At 35.5% G+C, this 13,093-nt stretch overlaps 2 protein-coding genes across 7 annotated transcripts in view; one reads left to right on the forward strand and one right to left on the reverse strand.

The window, feature by feature from the left end:
- The first annotated feature begins 206 nt into the window (after positions 1-206).
- Positions 207-6,933, forward strand: LOC122052987 (calmodulin-binding receptor-like cytoplasmic kinase 3). Of its 6 annotated transcripts, none has more exons than XM_042614782.1 (8): positions 207-723; positions 1,164-1,208; positions 1,530-1,776; positions 3,091-3,344; positions 3,973-4,138; positions 4,219-4,308; positions 5,364-5,662; positions 6,526-6,933. In XM_042614782.1, the coding sequence occupies exons 3-8, from the start codon at positions 1,662-1,664 to the stop codon at positions 6,733-6,735; spliced, it is 1,134 nt and encodes a 377-aa protein (XP_042470716.1). In that variant the 5' UTR covers positions 207-723; positions 1,164-1,208; positions 1,530-1,661; the 3' UTR covers positions 6,736-6,933. The 6 variants fall into 6 exon arrangements, with proteins under 6 accessions (XP_042470716.1, XP_042470713.1, XP_042470715.1 ...); XM_042614779.1 differs by having other exon boundaries at positions 214-723; positions 1,147-1,208; positions 1,642-1,776; XM_042614780.1 differs by having other exon boundaries at positions 593-723; positions 1,642-1,776.
- Positions 6,934-7,035: 102 nt separating this feature from the next.
- The window catches only part of LOC122052988 (calcium uptake protein, mitochondrial-like), a 9,881-nt gene continuing 3,823 nt past the window's right edge, over positions 7,036-13,093 (reverse strand). Inside the window, exons 3-8 of the mRNA XM_042614785.1 lie at positions 9,828-10,051; positions 9,621-9,704; positions 8,288-8,501; positions 7,815-7,991; positions 7,625-7,744; positions 7,036-7,477 (exon numbers count right to left, since the gene is read on the reverse strand). Of these exons, the coding sequence (XP_042470719.1) occupies positions 7,265-7,477; positions 7,625-7,744; positions 7,815-7,991; positions 8,288-8,501; positions 9,621-9,704; positions 9,828-10,051 (1,032 nt within the window). The 3' untranslated portion in view covers positions 7,036-7,264. The remainder of the gene's footprint in view (positions 7,478-7,624; positions 7,745-7,814; positions 7,992-8,287; positions 8,502-9,620; positions 9,705-9,827; positions 10,052-13,093) is intronic.

Here is a 13,093-nt window from a genome sequence, read left to right on the forward strand (position 1 = left end):
GTTCCCACTCCCGCGTTTCGCCGGCCCCTTTTCGACGCTTTCCGCGTCCTTTCCCGTTTCCAGACCCGCGAAAACCACTTTCGTTGACCCAATGCTGAGGTCCTCCTCGCTGGCCTACCTGATTACTCATTGACCAATATTGTAGGGCCCGGATGTCAAGAATAGTGGTTGGTGTACAAAGTACACACGGTCCCGCAGCAGCGCAGCGTCGTCGTTTCGGTTGAACCGTCAAATGTCTCTTCTGCGAATTCCGAACCGGACCGCCGCCATGATACACGGGATAGAAGTCTTCCAAGTCTTCGGAAGGGAAGGAGCTCGATCTTTTTTCTCTAGCTCGACCGGGTTCCGTTACCGCAGTCGCCAATCGCATCGTTTTCCCCCCGACAAGACTTCTCAGGCGGCATCGGGCATCTACCAATCTCGGCCGTATTCGTGCCAAGATTCGGCGATCAGCTCGAGGAGGCAACTCTCGGATGACGACGATGTTGTTGTTTCGCGGATGCTCGTGTTGCTTCTAGGTTTGTCGGGATCAGTAAATTTTCGCTTCAGTTTGATCGCCGCATCGGCCTGGATCTTGTCTAGCTGGATCGTCGGATGGATGCGAGTCCATTTTAGCACGAAGGAGGTGGATTGCGAAGGTTATTGGGAAAGAATTGGCAAGGACCATTGCGGCCTGGACTTGCCCGTCTTTGCCCTTGAGAAAAGGGCCCGTATATTTCTCGGGTAATTTCCAAATTTTCTTCTTTTGCAGAAAAGAATGTCTTTGGGAATGATTTGTTCTGCAATCCGCTTTATATCAGAGAATTTGTTTTCTTGGCTTGCAATTATTCGTTTGAAACATTCCCAGTTCAGTATTTTGTAATGCAACAATTTGAATTAGTTGAATTCTATTTTTTTTTTCTCTCCCTGTATATACATTTACATACATCATTTATGAAATGATAGTATATAGTTTGTCAATGTTGGAAATTTTGAAGTTGCTTAAAAGATTTTACTTGAGCAGCACATTATTACGGATGTGTGATAATAGCAATTATCCTTATATTTGGCATACATCTGGCAGTTGCTAATTCTTGGTAGTGTTGTTCCTTGAGCTAAAATGTATATTGTGACAATATTTTGCAACCAGACTGAATTAGACTATAGTTTGTATGTTTTATTAGGTGAAAGAATGCACATTGAGAAGAATAAAACCATTGGCAAAAAAGGTTAGGAAGGAAGCTCACATCTTTATTTCTTCTTGTTTGTTTGGATTTTCTTTATTATTGTTCTTCCACATATTGAATTAATCCTTTTTAGTATACATGGTTCATTAATCAGCTGAAGCTATATAAATCATAGTATAAGTATATCTCCTTTCATGTAACCATGGAGATGGGTATAATTTAAGAAATAAGGTCTTTTTCCTTATTCATACAAAATAATTTTCTGGAGATGGTTTTATCTTCTTTCCTAGATTTTGTTGATTTGCTTTTTGCATGGGCCATTCTTTGGGACATTATAGCTTGTTCTAATTGTTTTTTCTATAGGAAACCTGATAAAATTGGAACTGAAAAAAAAAAAATCTCTTCTGCATTGATCCTTGGATGCTTACATTATTGATGAACTAAATCAAACGGAGCAAAAATCAATATAATTCAGGTGCGACACCAGATAGTGTTATGTTATCTGTTTCAGAAGGTTTCTGGCTGTGCTGCAGCCTCATTTGTCCTTGCTGTAGTTCGAAGAGCAATGACATAAGTGAGGATCCTGTTCTTCGTGGAGGTTCAACTTCATGTAAGATAAACTAGTTCTTTCCTTAATTTTGAATATCATGGAGGGCATTTTATCTGAGTCAGTTTGTTGTTATGGTGTTTCAAATTGTTACATTTATTAATGATATTATTTTTCTACATTGTTGCAGTTTAATTTTTTCTTTTGTCTAGACCCCCAATGGAGGCTTGTATCTTTCTAATTGGAGCAGGTCCTCGTGGTATATGATTTTATTTGATGCAATGAATTGTAAAGAACCAGTCACTTACAAGAGATCTAGGACGGACACGTAGGACCACTTGTAAAGTTTTTGATGTGTTGAATGGAAAAATGTGCAATTGGCAAAAACAAGTTATTTATAGAGTAGTAGGAATGAAGGTTTAGGAAATAATTCCATTGATGAATGCCCTGAAGACCTAATAATGATTGCTTTCTTAGGTCAGTGCGATGTTGGAGCATGCTGATTGTGACAGAAAAATACTTCTTGTTTGAATAAATAAAATTAAGGAAAAAGTAGGTGAATTGGGACCCTTCCAATGAAATCGCCATTTTTGAATGCCCTACTTGTCAGTAGGACTCTCACTTGGTCCTAACCCCAATGACATGCTGAAACTTTTAAATGTTAATACTTGCATGCTCCACCAGTGCAGCTAGTTCACAGTGATCCAGGATTCCAATCTAGTAACTTTTCAGAATGTGATAAAGCAAATCAGAAGAAGGAACCTAGCTTAAGAAATCATTTAGTCAGTATCTGCAATAAGTAATAGCTAATAAGCGATTCTAGGGTACAATATGCTGCTGCACTTGGTTCCTTTAGAACCAGCACTGCATAACAATATTCCTATTCAAGAACATGCTGGTGATTCCTGACAATATACAAAACCATTATTTTGCCATGCAGCGGAACTTATCGGTTAGCATAACTGAAAAACTTGTTCATCGTTAGAATGCGACTAAGAATCAATCATCTGTGAGACTAAGCGGTCTCTGGTTAGCTCAATTGCTTTGTACAGCTATTGATTCTTATCAAAGTGATTCTACATGGCTTTCATAAAAATGTTTAGTTTTGATAGATGGAGTATATAAAAGCATCTCATGAATTCATCAACGGGCACATTTAATTCAGGGTCAATGTTCATGCTCTGCTGTTAATTTGACCTATAAACCATATAGATGCATATCCTTCATGCACTTGTTAAACCATTATTAGTAGTGCCTTTCCTACATTATATGACCTCATTCATTTAGTTTTTTTGTATTCAAACTGATGATTTTCTCTGTCACAATTAATCATTGCAATCAGAACTTTTCATCAACAAATATCTCTTGCTGCTACAGTGGACTCATTTGAGCTCAGGTCAAATTCTGGAAAGACACCAGTAACTCCATCTAGAGTACCTCCAAGTCCATCTCGATTTTCACTGTCTCCACAACCAAATAAACTTGAGCCATTAAATCTCAGCCTCAACGAGATCATCAAACTTACAAGAAATTTCTCATCCTCACAAATAATTGGCGAAGGTAGTTTTGCAACCGTCTATAAGGCTGAGCTACCTAGTGGACAGTTTATCGCTATAAAGCGGGCAAAGAAGGTAATCCTAAATGTTCACATAGTTAAAGAAATTACAATGTTCATACTTGTACATTATTCAAAATTTTGATTTTTTTGTTAAATATTTTTTGATAATTCTGTTATGGATCTCATCCTCCATGAAATGTTTTTGTGTAAAAGCTCTTAATAATTAGGAAATTTAGAGGATCTCAGGTTCTCTCACCTTTACTTGTATGACAAAATGAGAAGCATGCACTAATCTGATTTAACAAGTCATTCCATGCAACTTACATACGAAAAGGTGTGGTCTGGTGAATCATGTTTCCTACCGCAAATTTTTTCTCTAATGCATTTCTCTAAAAGTTAATGAGAACAAGAAGCACAGCTTTCTTTCACTGGATACATGATAAATCCATTCCTATGTTACAATTTCAGAGTTTCTCTGCCGTCTTAATTTGCTTGTTTCCTTGATATGTATGCCACCTATATCTATTCTTAGAACAAAATAGAAGATGTGTCTGACATGAGAATTCAACCTTTTTGTTCAATCATGGAGTAATTTGTATTTAATATCTCGTTAATTTTATTTGGGTTGTTGTTTGAGATCACTTAATTTCGAATTCTCAAGAACACATGGTTACACTCTTGATAGTTTGTATTCCTGACAGGAACATATTGCTACCATCGAAGCTGAATTTAAAAATGAAGTTGAACTCCTCACTAAAATTGAGCATAAAAACTTGGTCAGATTACTTGGTTATACTGCTAAAGGGAATGAGCTTATTATCATTACTGAGTATGTGCCAAATGGCAACCTAAGGGAGCATTTAGATGGTAAGATACTATCAATAATTAGTAAGTAAGCAATAGATGGATTTGCCTAAAGCCAAATCATAATTGAACTAAATTTGCAGGTAAGTATGGGAAGATATTGGATTTCAGTCAACGGCTAGAAATAGCCATTGATGTTGCTCATGGATTGACATATCTCCATCTATATGCAGGTGACAATCTCTGAAAATCTGTTTTTACCTCTCATAAAAAGGTTTTCTTGATAGATTTTTCTCTCTTTTTTTCATTTCCATGGAAGGCAGCTATCATTTTCTGAACATATAATTTTGCCAAGGATTCAATTCATTTTTTCCCCTTCACGTCCTTGAATTTATTGGCATTTGTATAGCATCCTTAGTTTATAAGCAACATACTTGGTTGAAATATACTACAATTAGCAATTTTTTCTTGGATCATGATCATGTTTTTAGTTGGGACCAAATGCCACTTTGATTGTTCATGTGCACGTCTGGGTATGTGGGGAAGCAAGAAAAGACACACAAGATAACGAGGAGGAAGAGCAAGAGAGATAATAGGGAGAGATTTTCTTCATGGAGTGTTATGGAAGCTTTCCTAAACTCTGGCAATTCTGTAGTTTGAATTTATGATTGGTAGGCAGTCTTGCAAATTGGGATAGAGTGATACATGGGACTGTTCAATAGTTAATGTTCCTTAAGGAAGATGGTATTTCAATCAAGTTGTAGCTGCTTGAATCCTTGCCTGTCTTATTTCTAGGCAACAGATTTGAACCTACAAAGTGGGAGTGAACAAGAAATATCTTCTACATCCACATATTTAGGATTTATTGTGTCACGAAAAATAACTTAGTAATTATTGGTATCTCCTCTTGATAGGTGGTTAGTGTAATTTACCCTATAAATAACTACATTGTACACAAATTAATACATAAATATTTATACATACAGAAATCTAAGTATTTATTGATATATAGAAACATATTGAAGGTGTAGAAGGGAGACTATACTATAGCCTAATGTAACAAAAACCAATTGAATTCTTTCAAGATATTATAAGCGATATTACCTAATGTAAAGTTCACTGGAGTGAGAAAGACCATGCAGCAAAAATCAATAGTTGGTACTTGCATGACTTTTATATGTAGAGTTCACCGGATGTTTAGTTGTATTCCTTATACATCTGTGCACAACCCATACGTATGTGACTCTAAAGTTCTTATAATCTTCTTTCTGATGTATTATACTGCCAGAAAAGATTGTCATTCACCGTGATGTGAAGTCGTCGAACATTTTACTAAATGAAGGCTTTGGAGCCAAGGTCGCTGACTTTGGCTTTGCTAGAACTGGACCCATGGAAGCTGATCAGACTCACATTCAGACAAAGGTAAAAGGTACAGCTGGTTATGTTGATCCAGAATATCTGAAGACGTTTCGCCTTACGGTGAAGAGTGATGTTTACTCCTTTGGAATTTTACTGCTGGAAATTCTTTCGGCCCGCCGCCCAGTCGAAATAAGGAGAAACCCTGATGAAAGGATTTCTGTGAGATGGGTAAGATCATCGTACTATCACTTGCTTTTGGTTTTTGGACAAGCACATAGAATAGGTTACGATACTTGAATTGTTATCGCACTGTTGAAACAAAAAAGTAGCTGATCTAGGATGGAAATATTCTTTAATTTTTTTGTTTCCAAGTTGTAGATTCAAACTTCATGATAAACATATTTTTGGTAGACAGAAGATAGAACAAACTATTTATGGAACAACTGAAATCTCTTTGCTAAATATATCTGATATGTTCCTTTCTCAAAAGAGCAGCAAAATGTTCTTAACAGAGATATATCATTGTAGATTTGTCATTTGTCTAGTTCAGGAAATTTTATTCACCCATCAGAAGTTTTCCTAACCTATAATGAGATAGAGAGATAACATTCACAATGGCCCAGTAAAAACCTATCAAAATAGTTGCTAAACTGCCCCAAATCCTTGCAAGACTCAAATTCTCATTTCCTACTGGGGTTTCGGTCTTTGACTGGAACGAGATATGATGGTGTAAATATAGGCCACGTGAGGAGTGTTACCATTAATGTTAGGGACTTAATAATATAACTAGAGGGGATTACCTAGGGTAATTAACTTGAATTTTATGCAAAAGTCGATAAGATGAAGTCGACCCCAATGATTAGGACCCAGGACTTTATTTCTTGGTTTTGAATTAGCAGATTTCGTATAGGAATAAATGTTAGACTATTGTTTTTTTTCATGAACGATAAATTTCATTTTTAATTTTGTGGTTTATAAAATTTAAACTAGATTGGTTAGGAAAAAAAACCCGAAGTACAAATTAGACTTGGTAATCATTCCAATGCTTTCTTAAGCTCTCTACAAAAACTAATAAATTGCTTATAATGCAGGCCTTCAACAAATATAACGAAGGCAACGAGAGGGAAATATTGGATCCTGAGATGCGTGAAGTGGTGGAAGATCTGGTAGTAAAGAAGATATTTGCTTTGGCGTTTCAATGTGCTGCTCCAACCCGCAGAGATCGACCAGCCATGCGGGAAGTTGTCGAACAGCTTTGGGAGATAAGAAAGGACTACGCTAGAAGTCGTCAGAGGTCGTGAACGAAATTTGATATTGTATAGAAGTGACTATCAATTATTATTTGTTGTCATTGAAAACCTTCCACATGTTTTCAATCTCTTGCAGTTGAGCATTTGCCTTTGGAATACTTTTTGGGGTATGTTATAAAGTTAACTGTGTGCCAATGTACAGTTTTTGTGTGGAATGCTTACGAGGGATACTTTTGCTCCTTGCGTCAACAGCTGCGAAGTGCACATCTTCTTGTTTGATTTCATTTTTAGTTTCTCTCAGAAAACACTCAAAGATAAACAGACAAACACACAAAAAAAAAAGACAGTACGAACATCAAATTAATAGGGGTCTTCTTTTAATAAATAGTGGAGATCAAAAAGTTCGCTCTTGTGACAGTCAAACGAACATATGCATCCTCTATATGTTGCTACAATTTGAAACTAAGGACAATTATGAATTTACTTAACATTGTCCAAATGCTTGCTCCACAGCAAAAAATGTGGCCACTTTGGACGTTAAATCCTTGTGTCTATAATTAGAGTCTGAAGTTGTTACCAGTTAGAATACTCGAGGCGAGGAGCAGCGTCTACTGCAATTTAACATGCACAACAAATGCCCCATGATGCCCGCTTCTCTAGGCAATTGGATCTCAGTTTCTTGACGCTGCAAGGCTCTTAAGAACTCCTCCGAGCTCAAGTTCCCATCTTCATTTGTGTCGAACACGTGGAATATGATATCGACCACATTTTGAGTTAATGTGATTCCACAGACCTGTCACATGAATTTATTTCATAAAATATAGAGTGTGTGTGTGTGTGTATATATATTCAGATTTCGAAGAAGGCAGGTCCCATGAGTTCTCAAATATAAGTGAAACCAGCTCATAATCATCCAAGGATAGCAAGATATTTGTCTTACATGGGATGCTGCCCTTATGAAGTCTTGCTTTGTCAACAAGCCAATTACTTTCCCATAGCTAAAGATTGCTATTGCCAACGGTCTCAATCTTCTACGCAACTCAGCAAATGCCTTAAACTCCTGATATTACATGATTACACAAGACAATGAAAAGTTTGATCATCTTACTTTGTCAAAGAAAATGTCTCACCTCAAAGCTAATGCAGATATCTCTAAGAGAAGGGCAATTGTTCAATTCATCCACTCTTTCTAGTAACTTGTTTATATCGTTCATGTCTGCTGAAGCAACCATTGATAATGCAAAGTCTTTTGCAGATATAGACCCTCTTGAATGAAAGTCATAATGTGTGAACTCTAGGCGCACAATCTAAACAATGAGAACAAATAGAAGGATTATTAAAAAGTCAATAACCAAGTTTAAGCTGGTGTCACAGGAAATAAAAATTGGATGATGAATGGTTTTCAAGTTATAAGAGACTGCCCATTTTCATCAAAGATTTGTTTTAACTTTTACGAAAGAAGTTATCAGATATAAAATGATGATAAACAGCACGATATTCTATGCATATAACCACATATTTGAAGTTTCAATGTAGAAGAAGGTTTAAGGATGTCATAACTATATAAAATGTTGAGTGGAGTAAAGATGACAAGATGCAGTACCTCGTCGTGCAAATTACTAAGAAATTGAACAAATTTATCATGTGGGAGAGACCCTTTCCCATCTTTGCCAAAGAAGTACTCAACCAGACCTCCATCCTCTATAGAACCACCAACTTTTAGACCAATACGTAATCCATTTTTATGAGAAGCCCCTTGTCTGTTGTTAGAGCGCATCAATGCCATCACTTTCTTGAACTCTTCTCTTTCTATCTCTCTGGAAAAGGTAGATCATATAGATGACAATATTAGGTAAATTTAAAAGTCCATTGTTTCTGGTACTGCCAACTATTGATTAGTGAGTATACATCCTGTAACCAAACCTCAATCCAAAATGAAGTGAACTTGTGAACTTGCACATGAATGATATAGATATTAATTTATTAGTATGAAATACAAACTAGTGGGTCAAAACAGATGGAAGGAGTATATTATTAGAAGATCAATTTTAGTGTTCACATAAGGTCATGGATAAATAAAGGTAGAATAATCCAGATGAAAATAAAAACAATTTACCAACGATAAAGAGATAGGAAGATCTATCTCTCTCCCTTTCTGACTTGGCCAGAAATAATCACACAATTATTATACTAGTGATAATTCAATTTGAATAGCCTTCATAAAAGTTAACGATGAAAAAAGAAATCGCTAAGTAAATTTACTAGGCAAGAGTCTATGTGGGAGCCAATTTCATTTGATATATTGAAAATACAACAAACAAACATACTAGCTTTTGAAACGATAAAACACCATGCCCCAGCAGAGAATTTCCAGCAAGTAAGTACAACAGCATCATTCATTTATTTGAGAAAAGCTTTACCAACCTGATACACAGGTAAAATACTCTGTAAAGTTACCTCATAAAACAAGCACATCAAACATTCTCAACTAAATTGTTCTTCAATTATTTTGTCTTAATTAATCAACATGCCAGCCATGTGCAACAGTATCATTCATTTATTTGAGAAAAGCTTTACCAACCTGATACACAGGTAAAATACTCTGTAAGGTTACCTCATAAAACAAGCACATCAAACATTCTCAACTAAATTGTTCTTCAATTATTTTGTCTTAATTAATCAACATGCCAGCCATGTGCCTGCCCACAACAGCATCACTATAAGAACTTTTAGCAATAAAATCTACAACACGATTTTTCTAGGAATTACAGATCATATTTTCTTGGTAAAGTCAGATGGAATCTTGAATTTATCAAGTATATACAAAGAAAATGTGTATTCCTCACAGAGAGAAATTATATTTACTATGTAAATAAATATGGACCAAAATGGGGAAAAATGCAACAAAGTAAATATGTTATATGAATGAAACCCACCCATTGTTGTCAAGATCAAACATTTTGAAAGCAATGCTGAAGCTTGATTCAGGAATGCTCAGCAATGTCACAAAAAATATGTACCTGGTAAGAAGGCAAAATGTAGGCAGAGAAAGGGAAATATTGTTACAACACGATAAACAAGGTAAAATTCTTGATGGGTTAGCATATCTATAGATATTGAAGAACTAAATAACTTTGACTTACTCCGGGAAGGAAATAAGTCCATCGTTGTTAGTATCAAAAAGCATAAAAAATTTAGATGGAGAACAATGCAATTCCCCAGGATGATGCTCTCCTTTTAGATATCCTTCTCTCACAATATCAGACTCTGACGGAGGAAAAACAGGAACAACTGATCTCATCAAATCAGCAGGTGTCATACATATTTCTCCTTCTGGGTTCTTAGATGAGGCAAAGTACTCAAAAATCTATGATACAGAAGATAAACAACGGTCAAAGTGTTACTACTAGCATATTAGAAGTATATACATCAGAATTTCAAATATTTAAAATGCGACCCAAATCCAACAGCAGAACAAATTTAAAACAGGGGGGAAAACTTAAGGCACAAATATGACGCCAAAATGACACACAAAAATGTGTTCATCAAAGTATACAGACAGAAATCAATGCAAACAGACTAGATGATCTTGCATTTCAAGAATGAAACGCCAAGCATAGTCTTGATCCAGGTATTGCAACTCTTCTTCTGAGTTACAGTGAAATGTGTGCTTAAAGTTTTGGCATAGGAACTTGTTCAGTGTATCAAAATCATGCACAAAAGAAATGCTCTATCCTTTTTGATTAAGATGATCCAAAACACTATAACATTAAAAGGGATATATCAATGTCTACTGGATGATTGAACAAAACCATGTAAATTAATCTATCACTTATCTAAGAAAAAAAAGAGATTTATGCATTTACGCAAACAAAGTATTCAATTGACTGCCTACCCAGCTGAACTAGCTACATCCTTCATTTGTAAGAATGCACAAAACTGTTGAGAAGATGAACTGAGTGGATAAGTTCAATGAAGGACACCATGACTAAATTATCATTCTTAAAAAATGCAGCAGATCTACAAATGTTAGAATATAGGGAAAAATTACTAAGGTTAGTTATACTAGGAAGTCTCCTTGACCTATGTTTATTATTAATCCATATAATTATAAGTAGATTTAGGTCCCTAGGGTTGATAATACTCTTTCTCAAGTTGATTCCAAAATACTGTAAAAACTCAATTTGTCAAAAAAAAATATATTGAATTGTAGTACCCATATGAACTTAAGGTGACAAATTTATTGGACTACACTTTTTCTCTATGATTGACAATGTCTGCCCATGATGACTGGTCATGGCCGGTCCCAAGCCCGGATAAAGGAGGAGGGTTGCGTTAGGTTGCCAGCCAGCGTCAAACTATGGCAAATATTTCATGAATGAATCCATTAAACTATTGTGCTAATGCTAGGTTGTTCCCCGGAAGGAACGCGTTGTAGGGTCCGACTGTAACGTCTCGACAAGGACCGCTACATCTCCAGAACTCGGGTGTAGTGATAAATATGCAAGAGTTCGCGTTACAGGGTCCGACTGTAACGTCTCAGTAAGGATCGCTACATCTCCATGAGAACTTGGGTGTAGTGTTAAATAGGCAAGAGTTCTCACACCATAGGTTAGATAAGAACAAATATGATAGGAAAACTAATAATCTAAGATTTGGAACATGGAACATAGGAACTCTCACTGGTAAATCAATGGAGGTAGTAGATATGATGATTAGGAGAAAAATTAATATTTTATGTGTACAAGAGACAAAATGGACAGGTGAGAAGGCAAAGATGATAGAGAACTCGGATTTTAAGTTATGGTACACGGGAAAGAGTAAAACAAGAAATGGAGTGGGTATTATTGTAGATAGTTTGTTAAAGGATGAAGTTGTAGGAGTAGTTAGAAAAGGGGATAGAATTATAACCCTTAAGATAATAGTGGCGAAAGAAACTATGAACATAATTAACGTATATGCGCCACAAGTAGGATTAGATGAAGCTACCAAATTAAGGTTTTGGGAGGACTTAGATGAAATATTACAAAATATTCCACCAAATGAATGATTTTAATAGGAGGTGATCTAAATGGGCATGTCGGATTAAAAAATGAGGAATATGAGAGAGTACATGGGAGTTATGGGTTTGGAACGAGGAATGAGGAAGGGAAAACTATATTAGATTTTGCGATAGCATATGACCTTATATTAGCTAATACGTTTTTTAAGAAAAGAGAAGAACACTTAGTCACATTCAAAAGCGGGAATAATAGATCGCAAATTGACTTTCTTATGGTTAGGAAGAAGGATAGAAAGATTTGTAAAGATTGCAAAGTCATCCCTGGAGAAAGCTTAACTACCCAACATAGGGTAGTAGTGTTGGATATACGCCTCAAACATAGTATCAATAGAAAGAAAATATATACAATTCCTAGAATTAAGTGGTGGAAGTTAAAGGATGGGAAACAACATATATTTAAAGAGAAGGTAGAAGTACAAGCATTAGGTGAAATATACGATGACTCTAATACAACATGAGATAAGATGGTATCAAAGTTGAAAATAGTAGCTAAGAGTGTCCTCGGTGAGTCAAAGGGGCATGCACCGCTAAGTAAAGAATCTTGGTGGTGGAATGAGAAAGTACAAGAGAAAGTGAAGGAAAAACGAATAGCTTATAAGGAATTATATATTTGTAAGAACGAGGAAAATTTAAAAAAATATACAATAGCCAAGAAAGAAGCTAAGAAAGTAGTGAGTGAAGCAAAAAATGAAACTTTTGAACGGTTATATCAAAAATTGGATACAAAAGAAGGGGAAAAAGACATCTATAGAATAGCTAAAGTGAGAGAAAGAAAAACAAGAGATCTTAGCCAAATTAAATGTATTAAAGATGAATGTAATAGGGTATTAGTAAGCGATGGAGAAATAAAAGAGCGGTGGAAGAGGTATTTTCATCAACTTTTTAATGAAGGTTTAGGAGACCAACTTAACTTAGGTAATTTAATTAGGTCAAATGAGCATCGAAATTTTAATTTTTATCAAACTTCAGAAGTAAAATAAATTTTAAATGAGATGCACAATGGAAAAGTCATTGGACCAGATGATATTCCGATAGAGGTATGGAAGTGCTTAAGAAAACAAGGTATTGAATAGCTTACAAAATTATTTAACATGATATTGAAAACGAAAAGAATGTCTGATCATTGGAGGATAAGTACTCTAGTTCCCTTATATAAGAATAAGGGAGACATACAAAATTGTGCAAACTATAGGGGTATTAAACTAATGAGTCATACTATGAAACTTCGAGAAAAAATAATAGAAAAAAGATTAAGGAAGGAGACCACAGTGACAGAAAATCAATTTGGGTTCATGCCTGGAAGGTCGACAATAGAAGTTATACATCTTCTTAGACAATTAATTTTTT

The sequence above is a fragment of the Zingiber officinale genome, chromosome 3A, assembly GCF_018446385.1.
Source record: "Zingiber officinale cultivar Zhangliang chromosome 3A, Zo_v1.1, whole genome shotgun sequence".
Taxonomy (NCBI): Eukaryota; Viridiplantae; Streptophyta; class Magnoliopsida; order Zingiberales; family Zingiberaceae; genus Zingiber; species Zingiber officinale.

Coding starts and splice junctions, on each gene's coding strand:
- LOC122052987 (XM_042614779.1), top strand. CDS start 233: ATGTCTCTTCTGCGAATTCCGAACCGGACCGCCGCCATGATACACGGG. Junction 1,209..1,641: donor TAAAACCATTGGCAAAAAAG/GTTAGGAAGGAA, acceptor AATATAATTCAG/GTGCGACACCAGATAGTGTT. Junction 4,309..5,363: donor ATATCTCCATCTATATGCAG/GTGACAATCTCT, acceptor TTATACTGCCAG/AAAAGATTGTCATTCACCGT.